General features: G+C 41.7%; 1 protein-coding gene across 14 annotated transcripts in view; it reads left to right on the top strand.

The window, feature by feature from the left end:
- Positions 1-19643, top strand: part of RIMBP2 (RIMS binding protein 2) — a 573825-nt gene extending 554182 nt beyond the window's left edge. For 10 of the 14 annotated variants that reach the window (XM_040416249.1, XM_040416247.1, XM_040416241.1 and 7 more), the window contains 3 exons: positions 10796-10867; positions 14536-14670; positions 18342-19643. In XM_040416249.1, the coding sequence (XP_040272183.1) occupies positions 10796-10867; positions 14536-14670; positions 18342-18530 (396 nt within the window). In that variant the 3' untranslated portion in view covers positions 18531-19643. Of the gene's footprint in view, positions 1-10795; positions 10868-14535; positions 14671-17072; positions 17119-18130; positions 18187-18341 lie in introns of all 14 variants that reach the window. The other 4 variants (XR_005776163.1, XM_040416245.1, XM_040416248.1 and 1 more) reach the window with 4 other exon arrangements.
- Positions 19644-19936: the final 293 nt, after the last annotated feature.

Below are 19936 nucleotides of genomic sequence, written 5' to 3'. Positions count from 1 at the left end.
TGAGCGGATCCTTTTCCATTCAGAATGCATTAGGGCAAAACTGATCCGTTTTGGACCGCTTGTGAGAGCCCTGACCGGATCTCACAAACGGAAAGCCAAAACGCCAGTGTGAAAGAAGCCTAACATTATCAACTCCTGTTCACCCACTCCAGAGCAACAACCAGGCTGATGTCTAAAATTAGGTGCCAGAATAGTCAAGAAGAGGAGCTTAGACACCAACTTTTTGTTGACAGCTGTGAAAGGTCCAATCCTGACTTTTTAACAGCTAGCCACTATTAGCCCGTATTGTGGTTGCTTGGATTGCAGTTTCATAGCAACAGTTAATCTTTAACCCTTCGGAGCTGCAGGCATTTTACATTTGTTTTTCCCCCCTCTCCCCCCGCATCCATAATCTTTCTGTCAACATAGCTGTATGAAGGCTTGTTTTTAGCAGGACGAGTTGTATATTTTAATGGTGCCATTTAAAGTTTCATATATAGCGCATTGAGAAATGATTGACAAATTACTGGTGTTGGAAATGGAAAAACATGCAATTTTAAGGTGTTTTCAAGCTGTTTATTGTGTAGTAAGAATGACTTGTTAAAGAGTAACTACACTTTTTTAAACTTTTGATACATCTGCCGAGCACAGCTTTGGCTCGCTGCTGAGCACGAGACTGTTGATGGCTTCAATAGAAAATCTAAGAGCTCATCCACAGTTGGCTCAGAGCTTCTGACCCCTCGTTCTAGCGATCGGTGGAGGTCTCAAAGCTGCCTGCAGCCGATAAACACATCTGATATGTCCCTATGACATATCAAAAATTGAAAAATGTGTAAATTTTATTTACGAGTCAGTATGATTATAGAGATACCACATTTTTATAGTTTTTGTTATGTGTTACTACTTTTAATTTTTTTTTTTAAAAGCAATAAAAAAAAAAAATTTGCCTTGTGTTACCATATTCTGGCCCTCATCCTTTTTTATTTTTCCATCGTTAGTGCTGTGTGAGGGCTTGTTTTTTGCAGGGTAAGTTTTAGATTTTAGAATACTTCTGTAATGCAGTGTTTAGTGATTTTACTATTATCCTGATACCCTGCATCTGGGGAATAGTTACATGGCAGGTTTGGGCTCCTTCAAAAGATCCTGGACTGTCATGACTACTGGTAGGTACCCTACAATCCGGTCCCACGTGGTAGGGGGGGAATAGTCTGGGGACACATAGCTGGCACCCGCCACATATCTAGTGGGCTCAGCTACTGAGCCTGCACAGTATTTCACCTGTGCACGTACGCTGTACGTGTATGGCAGATGTTGCCAAGGGGTTGAAAGATGGCTGAGCAGCCTCTTTATGCAGTAATGTGTTCCAATACATTATAGTAAGGCTTATTGCACACTAACGTGTGCGCTCCGTGGCCGTATTGTGGACCGTATTTGCAGATCTGCAATACACGGGCACCGTTCCGTGTGAATTCCGCATCACGGATGCGGACCCATTCACTTCAATGGGTCCGCAAGCCCGGAGATGCTGAATGGTGCGGAACGGAAGCACGGTACCCTACGGAAGCACAACCCTATCTTTTCGTGGAACGGCTAGATCGCAGACCCATTAAAGTGAATGGGTCCGCGATCCGCTGCCCCACGGTGGGTGTTCGTGCATTGCGGCCCGCAATATGCAGGCCGCAACATGGCCACAGGGCGCACACCTTTGTGTGCAAGAGGCCTAAACAGGACAAAGCGGATCTGTCAGGTCTGGTCAATTATCCTTTTTGAGGAACACGTTTGATATAGTGGAGAAACTGAGCTCAGAAATATACACTGCTCAAAAAAATAAAGGGAACACAAAAATAACACATCCTAGATCTGAGTTAATTAAATATTCTTCTGAAATACTTTGTTCTTTACATAGTTGAATGTGCTGACAACAAAATCACACAAAAATAAAAAAATGGAAATCAAATTTTTCAACCCATGGAGGTCTGGATTTGGAGTCACACTTAAAATTAAAGTGGAAAAACACACTACAGGCTGATCCAACTTTGATGTAATGTCCTTAAAACAAGTCAAAATGAGGCTCAGTAGTGTGTGTGGCCTCCACGTGCCTGTATGACCTCCCTACAACGCCTGTGCATGCTCCTGATGAGGTGGCGTACGGTCTCCTGAGGGATCTCCTCCCAGACCTGGACTAAAGCATCTGCCAACTCCTGGACAGTCTGTGGTGCAACGTGACGTTGGTGGATAGAGCGAGACATGATGTCCCAGAAGTGCTCAATTGGATTCAGGTCTGGGGAACGGGCGGGCCAGTCCATAGCATCAATGCCTTCGTCTTGCAGGAACTGCTGACACACTCCAGTCACATGAGGTCTAGCATTGTCTTGCATTAGGAGGAACCCAGGGCCAACCGCACCAGCATATGGTCTCACAAGGGGTCTGAGGATCTCGTCTCGGTACCTAATGACAGTCAGGCTACCTCTGGCGAGCACATGGAGGGCTGTGCGGCCCTCCAAAGAAATGCCACCCCACACCATTACTGACCCAATGCCAAAACGGTCATGCTGGAGGATGTTGCAGGCAGCAGAACGTTCTCCACGGCGTCTCCAGACTCTGTCACGTCTGTCACATGTGCTCAGTGTGAACCTGCTTTCATCTGTGAAGGGCACAGGGCGCCAGTGGCGAATTTGCCAATCTTGGTGTTCTCTGGCAAATGCCAAATGTCCTGCACGGTGTTCGGCTGTAAGCACAACCCCAACCTGTGGACGTCGGGCCCTCATATCACCCTCATGGAGTCTGTTTCTGACCGTTTGAGCAGACACATGCACATTTGTGGCCTGCTGGAGGTCATTTTGCAGGGCTCTGACAGTACTCCTCCTGTTCCTCCTTGCACAAAGGAGGAGGTAGCGGTCCTGCTGCTGGGTTGTTGCCCTCCTACGGCCTCCTCCACGTCTCCTGATGTACTGGTCTGTCTCCTGGTAGCGCCTCCATGCTCTGGAGACTACCCTGACAGACACAGCAAACCTTCTTTACACAGCTCGCATTGATTTGCCATCCTGGATAAGCTGCACTACCTGAGGCACTTGTGTGGGTTGTAGACTCTGTCTCATGCTACCACTAGAGTGAAAGCATCGGCAGCATTCAAAAGTGACCAAAACATCAGCTAGGAAGCTTAGGAACTGAGAAGTGGTCTGGGGTCACCACCTGCAGAACCACTCCTTTATTGGGGGTGTCTTGCTAATTGCCTATAATTTCCACCTGTTGTCTATCCCATTTGCACAACAGCATGTAAAATTGATTGTCACTCAGTGTTGCTTCCTAAGTGGACAGTTTGATTTCACAGAAGTGTGATTGACTTGGGGTTACATTGTGTTGTTTAACCACTTCAGCCCCCCTAGCTTAAACACCCTTAATGACCAGGCCACTTTTTACACTTCTGACCTACCCTACTTTCACCGTTTATTGCTCGGTCATGCAACTTACCACCCAAATGAATTTTACCTCCTTTTCTTCTCACTAATAGAGCTTTCATTTGGTGGTATTTCATTGCTGCTGACATTTTTACTTTTTTTTGTTATTAATCGAAATTTAACGATTTTTTTGCAAAAAAAAAAGACATTTTTCACTTTCAGTTGTAAAATTTTGCAAAAAAAAAACACATCCATATATAAATTTTTCCCAAAATTTATTGTTCTACATGTCTTTGATAAAAAAAAAATGTTTGGGTAAAAAAAAAATGGTTTGGGTAAAAGTTATAGCGTTTACAAACTATGGTACAAAAATGTAAATTTCCGCTTTTTGAAGCAGCTCTGACTTTCTGAGCACCTGTCATGTTTCCTGAGGTTCTACAATGGCCAGACAGTACAAACACCCCACAAATGACCCCATTTCGGAAAGTAGACACCCTAAGGTATTTGCTGATGGGCATAGTGAGTTTATAGAACTTTTTATTTTTTGTCACAAGTTAGCGGAAAATGATGATTTTTTTTTTTCTTACAAAGTCTCATATTCCACTAACTTGTGACAAAAAATAAAAACTTCCATGAACTCACTATGCCCATCAGCGAATACCTTGGGGTGTCTTCTTTCCAAAATGGGGTCACTTGTGGGGTAGTTATACTGCCCTGGCATTCTAGGGGCCCTAATGTGTGGTAAGTTGTTTGAAATCAAAATCTGTAAAAAATGACCGGTGAAATCCGAAAGGTGCTCTTTGTACTCAGGAGAAGTTGGGCAATGTGTTTTGGGGTGTCATTTTACATATACCCATGCTGGGTGAGAGAAATATCTTGGTAAAAGACAACTTTTCCCATTTTTTTATACAAAGTTGGCATTTCACCAAGATATTTATCTCACCCAGCATGGGTATATGTAAAATGACACCCCAAAACACATCGCCCAACTTCTTCTGAGTACGGAGATACCAGATGTGTGACACTTTTTTGCAGCCTAGGTGGGCAAAGGGGCCCACATTCCAAAGAGCACCTTTCGGATTTCACCGGCCATTTTTTACAGATTTTGATTTCAAACTACTTACCACACATTTGGGCCCCTAGAATGCCAGGGCAGTATAACTACCCCACAAGTGACCCCATTTTGGAAAGAAGACACCCCAAGGTATTCGCTGATGGGCATAGTGAGTTCATAGAAGTTTTTATTTTTTGTCACAAGTTAGTGGAATATGAGACTTTGTAAGAAAAAAAAATCATCATTTTCCACTAACTTGTGACAAAAAATAAAAAATTCTAGGAACTCACCATGCCCCTCACGGAATACCTTGGGGTGTCTTCTTTCCAAAATGGGGTCACTTGTGGGGTAGTTATACTGCCCTGGGATTCTAAGGGCCCTAATGTGTGGTAAGTAGTTTGAAATCAAAATCTGTAAAAAAATGGCCGGTGAAATCCGAAAGGTGCTCTTTGGAATGTGGCCCCCTTTGCCCACCTAGGCTGCAAAAAAGTGTCACACATGTGGTATCTCCGTACTCAGGAGAAGTTGGGCAATGTTTTTTGGGGTTTCATTTTACATATACCCATGCTGGGTGAGAGAAATATCTCGGCAAAAGACAACTTTTCCCATTTTTTTATACAAAGTTGACATTTGACCAAGATATTTCTCTCACCCAGCATGGGTATATGTAAAATGACACCCCAAAACACATTCCCCAACTTCTCCTGAGTACGGCGATACCACATGTGTGACACTTTTTTGCAGCCTAGATGTGCAAAGGGGCCCACATTACTTTTAGGAGGGCATTTTTAGACATTTGGATCCCAGACTTCTTCTCACGCTTTAGGGCCCTTAAAAAGCCAGGGCAGTATAAATACCCCACATGTGACCCCATTTTGGAAAGAAGACACCTCAAGGTATTCAATGAGGGGCATGGCAAGTTCATAGAAAAAAAAAAAATTTGGCACAAGTTAGCGGAAATTGATTTTTTGGGGTTTTTTCTCACAAAGTCTCCCTTTCCGCTAACTTGAGACAAAAATTTCAATCTTTCATGGACTCAATATGCCCCTCAGCGAATACCTTGGGGTGTCTTCTTTCCAAAATGGGGTCACATGTGGGGTGTTTGTACTGCCCTGGCATTTGAGGGTCTCCGCAATGCTTCTGTCAGAATGCACATCAGTGCTGCAGCTAGTCGATCGGTTGGTCCACCTGGAAGGTAAAAAAAAAAAGAAAAAAAAAGAAAAAACCAGGCCGCAACGCAATAAATTTATTAACTTTATAATAACTTTTGAACAGAACATATAAACTTTTTTTAACTTTTTGAACTGAACGTTAACTTTTTTGCTTACCTGTGATTTTTTTTAATTTTTTTTTTTACCTTTTATAGGACAAACCTCTCCTTCCCCTTGGGACAATGTTCAAAGGGCAAATCGCCCAAAGATGTGGCAAAGTACATTATGCACTTTATCCCAGGTGAAAGGAGAGGTTTGCAGCAGCTGTGAGTAAAAGGGCCCTAATAGCCCTGTGTGCCTGTCCTGTGAGATGCAATCCCTATGCACTCTCCAAAGCATAGGGCAGGGTGGTCAGGACAGTCAGGACAGAAATAGCGGGTGTCACGCCTTATTCCACTCCTGCTACAGACACGACATCTTTTTCGGGGTGACGGTTGGGTTGAGGTACCAGGAACGACACTGGGGAAATGTCGCTCGTGTAGACGGCTAACTACACTGGTGGATGGGGCCACGGAACCTCCTGGATACAGGAGGTTCGCGATGATCTCTTCCTGAAATTTGAGGAAGGATGCCGTTCTCCCAGCCTTACTGTAGAGAACAATACTATTGTACATCGCCAATTGAATCAAATATACAGACACCTTCTTATACCAGCGTCTGGTGCATCGGGAAACTAAATAGGGAGCCAACATCTGGTCATTGAAGTCCACCCCTCCCATGAGCGCATTATAGTCGTGGACTGAGAGGGGCTTTTCAATGACACGGGTTGCCCTTTCAATTTGTATGGTCGTGTCTGCGTGAATGGAGGAGAGCATGTAAACGTCACGCTTGTCTCTCCATTTCACCGTGAGCAGTTCTTCGTTACACAAGGCAGCCCTCTCCCCCCTTGCAAGACGGGTGGTAACGAGCCGTTGGGGGAAGCCCACGCGACTAGTTCGCGCGGTGCCACAGCAGCCAATCTGTTCTAGGAACAAATGCCTGAAGAGGGGCACACTTGTGTAAAAATTGTCCACATAAAGATGGTACCCCTTGCCAAATAAGGGTGACACCAAGTCCCAGACTATCTTCCCACTGCTCCCCAGGTAGTCAGGGCAACCGACCGGCTCCAGGGTCTGATCTTTTCCCTCATAGATCCGAAATTTGTGGGTATAGCCTGTGGCCCTTTCACAGAGCTTATACAATTTGACCCCATACCGGGCACGCTTGCTTGGGATGTATTGTTTGAAGCCAAGGCGCCCGGTAAAATGTATTAGGGACTCGTCTACGCAGATGTTTTGATCGGGGGTATTCAAATCTGCAAATTTCCGGTTGAAGTGGTCTATGAGGGGCCGAATTTTGTGGAGCCGGTCAAAAGCTGGGTGGCATCTGGGACGAGAGGTGCTGTTGTCGCTAAAGTGCAGGAAACGCAGGATGGTCTCAAAACGTGCCCTGGACAAAGCAGCAGAGAACATGGGCATGTGATGAATCGGGTTCGTGGACCAATATGACCGCAATTCATGCTTTTTTGTCAGGCCCATGTTGAGGAGAAGGCCCAGAAAAATTTTAATTTCGGAAACTTGGACTGGTTTCCACCGGAAAGGCTGGGCATAATAGCTTCCCGGGTTGGCGGATATAAATTGTGTGGCATACCGGTTTGTCTCTGCCACGACTAAGTCCAAGAGCTCCGCAGTCAAGAACAGCTCAAAAAATCCCAGGGCCGAACCGATCTGAGCTGTCTCAACCCGAACTCCAGACTGGGCGGTGAAAGGGGGAACTACAGGTGCGGCTGAAGTTGGTGACTGCCAATCAGGGTTTGCCAGCACCTCAGGGACTCTAGGGGCTCTACGGGCCTGTCTTTGCGGTGGCTGCGACGGGGTAACTATTGCACGTGCCACCGTACCAGCTTCAACTGCCCTTCTGGTGCTCGCCACTTCACCTGCACTGAATCCTGACCCATTCATTACAATGGGTCTGTGTACATGAGTGTTTTTTTTTCACGCATCAGTTCTGCGTTGCGTGAAAAATGCAGCATGTTCTATATTCTGAGTTTTTCACGCAGCCCTGGCCCCATAGAAGTGAATGGGGTTTCAGTGAAAAACGCATTGCATCCGCAAGCAAGTGCAGATGCAATGCATTTTTCACTGATGGTCGCTAGGAGATGTTGTTTGTAAACCTTCCGTTTTTTATCACGCACGGGAAAAACGCATCAAAACGCATTGCACTCGCGCGGAAAAAACTGAGCAACTGAACACAATTGCAGACTAAACTGACTGAACTTGCTTGCAAAATGGTGCGAGTTTCACTGAACGCACCCTAATCCGTCACGCTCGTGTGAAAAAGGCCTTAGGTTCTTTTCCCAGCTTTCCTATGTGACACTCAAATAAGATAGCACAGGAAACTGCACAGATTCTCTTTAACCTCCTAGCAGCCACATAAATTTTCCACAGTCACATTTATTTTTCTTTTGTTTCAGTTTTACATAATAAAGCATTTTTGAAATAAATCATGTTTTTGTGTCTCCTTGTTCTGAAAGCCATATTATTTGTATTTTTCGGGTGATTATCTTCTGTAGGGGCTCAGTTTTTGCGGCATGAGGTGACGGTTTGATTGGTACTATTTTGGGGTACATACTACCTTTTGATCGTTTGGAATTATACTTTTTGTATACTTTTTTTTTGCGATTTTCACCTGACAGGGTACATTGTTAAGACGCAGCGATACCTAATTTGTCTATTTTTTTATATTTATTTTGGTTTTACACAAAAAAAGCATTTTTGAAAGAAAAATAATTATGTTTTTATGTCTCTATTTTCTGAAAGCCATATATTTTTTTATTTTTTGGGCGATTGTCTTAGTTAGGATCTCATTTTTTGTGGGATGAGATTGGTATTTTTAGCACAGTTTTTATAAAAAAAAAATTATGGTGTTGACTGAATGGGATAGATCATGTGATATTTTTATAGAGCAGGTTGTTACACATGCGGCAATAGCTTATATGTCTGTTTATATTTTTGTTACAATTTTATATGTCTCTTTTTATGGGAAAGGGGCTTTTTTATTTTTAATTGAAACTTTCATTTTTTTACAGTTAAAAACACTTTCTTTTTTTTTTATCCCACTATTGGACTTCAACATTACAGGGTCTGATCCCTGTTTCAATGCAGCACAATACATCTGTATTGTACTGCATTGACTATCAGTGTATTACACTGAGTAATACACTGATAGTTTACTTATGTACTTATGATACCCAGCCTGGGGGCTGGGCCTCATAGGCCTTAGTAGCTGCCGGGCCCCAAGGCCTTTGAATGGCTTGGGGCTGCCATGGCAACCATTGGGTCCCCGCCACCGCAGCACGGGGGCTCGATGGATGAGGAGGAGCGCAAACCTCCCATATGTCATGGTCAGCGGTGACCGCGGCATATGAGGAGTTAATCCACCGGCATCGACAATATCACTGATGCTGGAGGATGCAGCAAGGTCCAGCTGTCAGTAACAGCCGGATCCCTGCCGCTTAACGCGGAACCGCACATGGGGCAGGGGAAGGACCGCAGGACGAGAATGCTCGTCCTGGGGCACTAAGTACCGACCATTTTGGACAAGCATTCTCGTCCTGGGTCCTTAAGGGGTTAAGGACCAACAATATATTCCCCCTTTGTGTTCTAGCAGTCATCATTTTGTCTTCTAAATTCTTGTTTTATTTTGCAGGATTAGTTGTAGGTTTTTTTATGAACCATTTTGGGTTGTATATAGTGTAGTAAATAACTTTTATTATTTTATTTTTAGGGGGAAAAATAAAAAAAACAGCAATTTTAACATTATTTTGTGGAATTTATTTAGGGTGTTCACTGAGTGGTAAAAATAACATAATCTTAGTATGTGAGTCAGAGCATTTAAGTGCTTTTCCCAAAGCCCTACTCTCCTCCTTCATCCTCATCCTCTGGCTTGGACATCTTGCATGAGTGCCGGTCACTGCCAGGCCTGTGCATGTACACTTTTAAGATCAGTGCCTATACTGATAGTGGGCAGACCAGGCACTCATGCAAGATCTCCAAGCCAGAGGAGGAGGACGAAGTAGGACACGAGGGCAGGCCAAAGGACTGCAAGGGGAGCAGTTATCTGGGCACATAGCGGAGGGGCCTGGGCACTTGTGGCCATAACTCGGCCCCTAGGCACTTACGACAGCTAATGTGCATAACTTTATTAAGTACTTTTTTTAATATCTTTATTAAAGGGAACCTGTCATCAACTTTATGCTGACCTGACTGAGGGCAGCATAAATTAGTGACAGAAATGCTGATTTTAGCGGTGTGTCACTCATGAGCTAAAAGTACCGTAAGTAGTTGCTGAGAACCAACATCATAATTATTGCAGCACATGCCATGAAAAGAGTCAAATCTACCTGAGAAGAGTAATGGTTATTCATAATCTCCTGCTCTCCCGCCCATCTGCTGATTATTGGAAGTTCTCTCCTAGAGAAAAAGGGAGAAAATTAGGTAGAAGACTGTCAATTATCAGCAGGTGGGCAGGGAGAGCAAGAATTCCTGAATAACCAGGACTCTTCTCAGGTAGCTGTGACTCTTTTCCAGGCCCAGTCTGTAATGATTGTGATGTTGGTTCTCGGCAACCACTTATTTTTAACTTATAAATGACAGACCGCTGATCAGCTCACCTGTCTCTACTTTATTCTGCCGTTAGTATGGGCTGCATAAAGTTGATGACAAGTTCCTTTTAAGTACTTTTTTCAAAACAAGAGAGGTACTATTTTAATGGGGGGCAAACGTTCTACAACGCGATCTGAGAGGTCTTAAACGGTCAGAGTAGGTGACAGACTCCATTTAACAATACAATATATGTGGATATTGTTTTGAACCCTATCTCAAGGCATGCTTGGGGTTTTCAGATTCTGTTGCAGAAGTGCCATGGATTACATTATTTCATCCTTTGCATTGCAGAGAATGACATATGTGGCTAAATTTGTGACAAAATCCACATGTAACTGGAGAAGTACAGTATATGGCAGAAAAACTTAGCTACATCTGGAAATGTGTATTAAATGGCAGAAAACAAAAATCTTTATGTTGGATGATGAACTAAGGCTTAATTTACACTCACAGTTCTGTAATGTGCAAGGCAAACATTGGTTAACTCTTTTATATCTGACCCTCTTGCAGGCGGAGATAACGTTTTGCACAGGTGATATAATAACTGTGTTTGGTGAAATTGATGAAGATGGATTTTATTATGTAAGTAGTACTTTGATAAATATGTATACTAAGTATCTTTACCGGATAATTTTCTACAAAGGTCAAGAAAAAGATACTGTCTAATATACAAGTTGCTTTTCATGTGAATAGGCACTGAGCTGCAGTTTGTCAGCATACCCACTACACAGTGGATGGAGCCTTTTGTTTGGGGAGTATTGCTACAGGACAATGATTCTTTCATATCCATATTCCAAAATCAATAACAGTTTTATTTTTCCATTTAGGAAGTGCTTATATTTTGAGGGATGACACAATTTTAATGGCACCATTTTTGGGTTGTATATAATGTATTAAAAACAAGAGTTTTGGGTATCACTTTGACGGTGTTCACCGCGCTGTATGGATAATAAGTTAACTTTATTCTGTGGATTATTACAATTAGAGCAATACCAAATGTTTACAGTGTTTTATATGCTTTACTATGTTTGTGTAAAAAAAATAATACATTTTGTATCACAACTTTCCAAAACATTATTGTAGCTTTATGAGGGGCTTTTTTGTTGTTGTTGCAGAAACTATCTTGTTCAATGGGTTTTCTTTGTACCATTTTGGGGTACATAAAATTTTTTATTACTTTTTATTCCAGTTTTAAAACAGTGATTCTGACATTGTTTTATAGTTTTGGATGCAGAGAAATCAATTGTGTTTCTTTTTATTTTTTAACACAGTAAAACATTATGTAGGATTTATCTATACACTTTATATTTTTTTTAGTCCCACCTTGGGACTCTGAAGACCACTGGCGAGCATAGCATCCCACAATTGCATTGGAGGGGTTCAGATGGTCTTACAGGGGAGCCTGCTCCATCTATAAAACCAGTTATGTAGGTGTCACAGTCAGTATTGGCCATGACATTTGACAGATTAAATGGCTGTATACCCGCACAGTTCTTGAAGCAATGCCTTTTGCACACATTGGGGCAGATTTATCATAGCGTATGCCAGGCTATGATAACCAGTTAGGGTACCTAAACTGAAATCTACTCCAGGCCCTGGCTGGTGTGGATTTCAGTCTTCTTCCTCACCAGAAAACTGGCATAAAAGATGATATATGTAGTGGAATCACAGGCCTTGCCCTCTTTTTGGGAAAGTGGTGAGGCTGGCAGAGTATACATTTTTGCACAAGTGCCATTGAAAAAGTTGCAAACACACAGCTTGCAACTTTTTCACACCACAAAAGTGGCATACCTACATGATAAATGTGGCCTATGTATTTACACGGCTTTACAGAAACTACATCCTGTTGGCAGCAGAAATAACATAATGTAATGAGTCCATCAGATTTATTTTCAGTTGTTTTTTTTATTTTTTATTTAAGTAAAACCAATCTTTTCCCTTAGAACAGTCTTATATCTTGTGAACAGGTTCTGACTGATGTTGGCATGATAACATCACACCGTTGAAGGATTTTATTCCACTACATTGCAAAAGTGCTCTGTGACATTGAGATCTGGGACACTAAGATACTGTACTCAAGAACTTTCTGTCAGGTTCACTTAGCTTGTTTGAGATAGTAAGAGAATTGTTTATTCAATTATCTTGCTGGAAGCAGCCAACAGAATATATGTGCATTGTGGTAATAAAAAGAGCGCATGCAAGGCCAGTATCAGGGTATATTCAGAAGCCAAAGATTTGCTAAAGAAATGTCTGCTATTGTCACATTCACTTTATTGGGATTTGCTGCAACCCATGAACATACTTTAGAAATTTCTGTGATAATTTTGCTGTGTGTGAACATACCCTAAGCTGTGTGACAGCATCATGCATATTTGGAATTTAAGGACCTAACATTTCCTGCACCATCACCAGCGTGAACTATTGATGGATGTTTTATCATAAATTCACACCAAATTCCTTTTGATCTTTATGGTAATGTTAAGATTTAGCCGAATGGAATGAATCTCAGTTTGGAGGGGCCACTAAGCTCTGTTGAGTATTATGGCTTCTTCATTATCAGTTGAACACTGTGGCCTCTACACATTAGGGAAAATATAAAGATACAAAAAAAGAGGATTATGGTACAATTTGAGGTTCCTGGTCCTGTAGATAGACCAGGTGACACGAAAAGGTACCTAAAGCAGAGGCGCCAAGGGGTGGAGGTGAAATTTTAATGGAAAAAATGTAATGGAGTTATACCCGTCCAAAGCTATGGATAGGGAAAGGCAGCACAAGTGTTTCAGTGGGTCAGAGATCAACCTTGCCCACTGTAGAGAAATAGAGGCGGTGCGGAGAATGAAGAGAGGAAAGGGAAGGGTAAGGTGAGGGAGGAACCCTTCGCACCCGTTAAAAAGAAGAAGAAACACGTAATAGGCGCCAAATCCCTTAATCACTATTAGTGATAAAGATTATATTCAATTTTTTGAAGACCTTCACCTGGGTCTATTCGAGGATAAAAACTTAGTGCATAATAAACAAATACTCCAATAGTGGTGTTAAAGATGGAGATTATAAAATCAAATACACTCACTTCACAGGGGGGTAGTCACCAGGATAAACTCAAGACACCTGGGACTATTTCCCCCCCGGCCAGGATCGCATGTAGGAATCTAAATGACTGAACGCAGCCTACAACAAGTGCCTTCTGGTCAATGGCTTTATTAATAATACGAGCCACGTATTATTAATAAAGCGATTGACCAGAAGCCACTTGTTGTAGGCTGCGTTCAGTCATTTAGATTCCTACATGAGATCCTGGCCGGAGGGGAAATAGTCCCAGGTGTCTTGAGTTTATCCTGGTGAATACCCCCCTGTGAAGTGAGTGTATTTGATTTTATAATCTCTATCTTTAACACCACTATTGGAGTATTTGTTTATTATGCACTAAGTTTTTATCCTCGAATAGACCTGGGTGAAGGTCTTCAAAAAATTGAATATAATCTTTATCACTAATAGTGATTCAGGGATTTGGAGCCTATTACGTGTTTCTTCTTCTTTTTAACGGGTGCGAAGGGTTCCTCCCTCACCTTACCCTTCCCTTTCCTCTCTTCATTCTCCGCACCGCCTCTATTTCTATGCCTCTACACATTACCAGTCCACAGCCCTGTCAAACGGTTAGTGTGTCTGGGTGACTAGAGTCGAACCCCCACCGACCTGATATTGATGGACCATACTAAGGATTAGCCATAATTATTAAAGTCCCAATGACCCCTTTAAAGCATTTATGTAGATCATAAATCCTCTTTATGTATACACTGCTTTGAAGTGATAAGCACATCTGTCCATTTCTCAAATATCTTGCATTTCTATTTGGACTATTAATAAAATTGCACCACATTCTGACTTTGTATATGAACATGTCCTTATATTAAAAAGATCAGAAACTTTAATTATGGTTATTGTATGTTTAAAGGGGTATTCTCATTCCTGCAGAATATGCCATAAATTTTCTATCAGTGCAGCACACATTCCTATCTCCAGAATGGGGCTCTGTTGCTACTCACCAGGAATGGAGAGGTAGTGATGCATGGCTTTCTTCATTCACTTCAATAAGCACTTCTGAAAATAGCAGAGTCAGCACATGGGAAAACCCTCTTAATGATAAATCTCAAGGAAATATTTCTGTAGCATTTTGAACAGGAACCTTTTTAATATAAGAAATGCCATTTTGTTCATGATTGCTGAATGTCTTTTAATGAATATCCTTGTAGGGTGAACTAAATGGACATAAAGGCCTTGTCCCCTCTAATTTTCTGGAAGAAGTGCCTGATGATGTTGAGGTTTACCTTTCTGATGCACCATCTCGATACCCTCCTGACACCCCTATGCGAACAAAAGTTAAGAGGGTAAGATGTTGTTCCTAGTTAATGAAAACAGAGGTGAAAATTCTGCCAAGTCTCCTTTCCACATCTTTAGCATGAGTTCGGGTTGCTTGTAATTTATGTACAAGTTGCAAAGAATGGGTGTTTTTTTTTTCTTCCACCAGTAGTGCCCGACAGGAAAAACACTGTCCGTGATTTTTACCCAAAGTTTGCACTGCGCATGCACAAAAACTCAGATATGCAGTGCAGACAAGGAGCTCTTTGACTAGGTTTTTAAGTCTAGCCAGGTCACTCGTAGCAACACCAGTGTGTTGGTAACGGGTGGCAGGTGTCTCCTGGCCTGCCTGGTGGTCAGCTCATCTGATGATAATTGTATCTCCTGTCCCGTGACCTGACTTGTGGGGAGTCCTGACTCCTGTGGCCATGAGGAATTGAGATTGAGAAAAGAACACCGGATCTGTAATGAGACTGATAGAGAGTGTGTATCTGTGTCTGACTGTATGTTTACAAAAGGGCAGCACAGTTCCAGAGCAGTGGAAAAGTGGAGACTGGAGAAAGCTGTCTACACTATATTACTGGTCACTATGTTATCCTTCTGGTTACCTTCCACCTTATCTTGTCACTTCCCCCCTTATCTTACTGGTCACTATCTGCCTTATTTTACTGGTCACTGTCCCCACTATTTTACTAGGCACTGTCAACCCTATCATAGTAGTCCAAGTCTAACAGCTGAGAAGGGGAGAAGTTGTTTGATATCGGTTAAGCTGTACTGACCCTTCTCTTTACAGTGGCAACAAATGTGCTTTATTATCACACACTCTTATTACAATGGCGCTGTATAAGAAATGATGCTACTATATGTACAAGGCCCTGCTGTCACGTGACAGCTGGGGGTAGGTCTGAAACAGATCTGTAACACCTCTCCCTTTTTGATCACTATGCGCATAGTGCTAAACAAGGACCAAGTATTCAACACATTAAGTTGTGGTTCCTAAATCAAATTGAATACACTATCAAGAAATCTTAAATGGGTATTCCCATCTGGACATTTATGGCATATCAATAGGATTTTACCATAAATGTCCAATAGGGGCAGGTCCCACCTCTGGGACCCGGTTCTATCTCAAGAAGAGGGATCCACTGTGGAGAGCAGGCCACGCATGCGTGGTCACCCAAAGCTGTAGGACTGGCTGGCTATTTTCAAAACTCCCATAGCAGTGAATAGAGAGTATGCTGCACATGTACAGCATGCTGTTCATTCACCAGGACCTTGTCCTTGATAGAGGGTGGGACGCACACTTATCAGACATTTGCGCCATATCCTATCGAACCTATGGCATGGGTGCCTGAGGGGGCACTCAGAGCTCTCTCTGTGGGCACCCGTGCCCTGGAAAAAGTCTAAGGCATACCAATATGCCTTAGACTTTTCCTGCCATTCATCAGCACAGGGCACACTATGAATGGCATACGAAATGCATTAAAGGGGTTGTCCGGGTTCAGAGCTGAACCCAGACATGCCTCCATTTTCACCCAGGCAGCCCCCCTGACTTGAACATAGGAGCAGTTCATGCTCTGATGTTCTCCTTTGCCCTGTGCTTAATCGCGCAGGGCAAAGGCATTTTAAGGAGTTCCGGTGACGTACTGTCCGCATCCATTGTTCCGTTCCATGGCCCGGCAAAAAAGATAGAGCATGTCCTATTCTTTTCCGCAACCGCGGACAAGCTTAGGCATTCTCTATATAGCGCTGGCCATGTGCAGTCTGCAAATTGCGGAATGCACATGGCCGGTATCCGTGTTTTGCGGATCCGCAATTTGCGCACAGCAAAACACCTTACGGTCGTGTGAATGCACCCTTAGACTGTAGTATTCAGGTTAAATTGCCAGGTTGGCACTTTGCGATAAATGAGTGGGTTTTGAGTTGCAGTTTGGGCACATTTTGTTTGCAATCTATTCTATTGCCTTTTATAGCATCAGAGACACAGGGCAGGACCATAGAGTTCTATATGATGACTATTTACCATATAAATTCATATTATGATAGTGTGCATGAGGCCTGCTGCTGAGGACATTACATAGAAAACATCAAAGTCATGGATGTGTGTATTCCACAATAGATCACACATTTTTACAAATTTCACAATCTTCTAATGTGCAAATCAACGAGTTATATGTCACTGCATACCAGTTTGTTTCTCTTTCATTTCAACATTTGTCTGCCGTCCTTTACACAAAAAAAGTTCAGTGTATTATTGTTTTTATGCCTTGCTATGTTTACAGTATTTTTGCACTAGTTTTTTTCATTTATTTTAATGCCATTTTGTTTACGGTACATATCTGAAATCCACCTTTTTTTTTTTACATTACTTTTGTTTATGTCATCACTGCTTTATTTTCTGTTTTGTCCTGGCTCATCTACTTTGGAACAGAAGAAGAGTGTACATTTCACACCTTAATGGGCAGTATAGCCTTCACGTAAGTGAACAACTGAAGACACCAGTGGTTTTTATACTGACACAATCCCGAAATGTTCTTTCAAATTAAAGAACAATGACGTTAAACCACCATGTCAGTGTATGAGAGCATTTTGTAACATGAACAATCTAGCTAATCGCTGCTGATAAAATTTTAAATTATGCCAAGAGTTCTAACATTAAATAACATGTTGAGAATTGGCGGTCATTGAACTTGTGCTTGACAGAACTATGTTTCAAACTGCATGTGCTGTTTCTAGCCTTCCCTGGTTAGTAATATTCCTTTTGACCTTTTCCTGTCCCAAAATGTTCTATTGTAAAGAGCAAATAAAAAAGAGAATGGACTTTTCACCTGCTAAAATATAGCCTACGTTCTGTCAAGGTACACAAAAACTTGCACCTTGAACTTGTGAATGTTACAAATCTCTCATATATAGAAGACATATACGTCTTTTAATATGAGACATGAGGTGTATGTTTCTAAGCCATTATACACAAATGTCAACTAGCTTTAACTACAGACTAGAAAATCCATCATGATTATGCCTCTTAATGAAGCCGTAAAACTCTATGGTAGTACTTAAAACTGAAGCATTATGTATTATATAAGACTGAAACATACAACTCGATTAGAGTACCTTACACACACCAGAAAGAACCATGGTATCTTCAGGTGTGTAAACATGGGATGTTTGACCTTTATTAAGTTTTAGATGACCTTGAATTTGAATCAGAATCAGACTGGAGCCTGCATAACCAAACACACAAGTAGCCTGAAGCTAGAAGCCAGTTTTTTCAAAATTCACCTTTGATATTGGTGCCACCTAGTGGTGTGATTTTCCAGTTATTCAACAATACTCCAAGAGTAGATATGAAAATTGGCATTGGTTGTGAAGAAAGGGCTCTAATCTTATTGTGATTTTGATTAAGGCTCAAGTAAATTTAGCTGTGTGACAACCCTTTCAATTTATTAATTGGACCATAAAATTAAAAGCTGTTTTTTTTTGTCAAAGGAATGCAAATGCAGGTCCAACACATGATCTGCATCTCAGCTCCTTATCAACTTAAGGTACATGTGCCTGTCCAACACATATGCAATTCTTTAACCTGTGTAAAATCTTAGGAGTCAACAGTAACCATTGCTAGACCCATGGTAGGGGGAACTAAGCACACTATTTTATGAAGTTTGCATCACTGAATGATTTTTGGGTGTTTATTTTATAGGCTCCATCCGAGAATACAAGTACACCAAGGAGAGCACCGTCACCAACAGTTCACCTTCATTCTGTGTCACCACCATCCTCCATGGGTTCAGGGAGCCCCATGAGAAGCAGAGATCGCGCGTCAAAGAAGAAAAAAGGTCTGCTATCCAAAGGAAAAAAGTTATTAAAAAAGCTTGGGGCTGTAAAATAAGATACCTCTGACAAACATTCAACTTCAGCTGAATTTTACATGTAAGGTTAATTCGGTCTTTAGACATAACGAGGGCATTCTTATCTTGACAGAAGGACCCTCAGCTATCTTTAAAACAGGAGTACTATGACCCACTTATTGCCTGGTAAGGCGACTGCTATATTTTGAATGGAGAGGTAGATGCAGATGAGCTTGGTTCTTTCCATTCACTTCTGTGGAAATCCGCCAAGCAAGCATGCTCAACATACAGGCGAATGGAATTCCTTACAGGTGAATGGAGAGATGTGCCAGCCAGCAGCCACCTCACCAGGCAGGACAGGGGGTGGTTATAGGTACAGTTCCCAGAGGTAGTACCTGCATTGATCAGACATTTCCTGTAGGAATGCCATGAATATATAGGAATACCCATTTAAAGAGCACCAGGTCTAAAGTAATCTAAAAAAGTAACTTCCAATTGATTATAAACATTTCAGAAATGGCTGTATACAGTATGTGATCAATAACCCACAAAGTAAAATCTGGCCCAGTATTCAAGCTTAGTTATTTTCAGCCATGATGTTTTTGCCTTACTTGATGCACAACGATTTGTAATGTTCAATAGATGTACAGAATATATTCTTTGTAGGTTTTGTGTGCATCCTGTTGTATTCTAATTGTATTGTGATTACAAAAATCATTAAGAAACTGAAAAAACAGGAAATTCAGAATGGTAGGTATTCCAGTGGATATGTATGTCAGCCCCCTTCGTAATCTGCTGTTACAAACAACCGGAAACCATGCAACTGGTATCTATCACAGCCAAGTAAATCTTGTAGTGTTAGTCCTATCAGCCTAATAAGATGAGCACACTACACGTCATAATTTCAGATTGGCATTCTCAAATGTACCATTATTGCAAAAATCCCTGTTACTATTTTGTAAGTACAGTCCATTTGTAGGTTCTTTGTACTCTTTATACATGATTTTCAGACTGCCTTTCTTTTTGTAAAATTAAGGTTTACAATTAAACTCTCCCCTCATCGTGTCTTCAAAGTGTACATAAATTGTAAAATAATGTTGTGCTAGAATGAAATTCAAGACTTACTGGCCTAAAAGTGATTAAAGTGTTGTGTGGGTGTGTGCATGTGTACATTTGATGTGTAAATTTTTTTATATAAATAAATTTGATATTTTGTACAAAGTCTGTGATTATTTGTCTATGAAACTACTATAAGTTCCAGCTCTGGTTGTGCTATGACTGCTGTCTGATATCCACCACATTTAATTCAAAGCAGTGTAGCAAGAATATGCCATGAGTGATGCATTAGGTCGGGGAATAAACTGAACAGGAAGCTTAGATGTATACAGTACCTTGGGCCTTATGACCACAGCTGTGTCATGGGTCAGAAGAATCTCCAGCATCTGTA

Source organism: Bufo bufo, chromosome 2 (genome assembly GCF_905171765.1).
Source record: "Bufo bufo chromosome 2, aBufBuf1.1, whole genome shotgun sequence".
In the NCBI taxonomy this organism is placed as follows: Eukaryota; Metazoa; Chordata; class Amphibia; order Anura; family Bufonidae; genus Bufo; species Bufo bufo.
The sequence above is the reverse complement of the archived record's forward strand: the minus strand, read 5'-3'. Positions and strand labels throughout refer to the sequence as shown.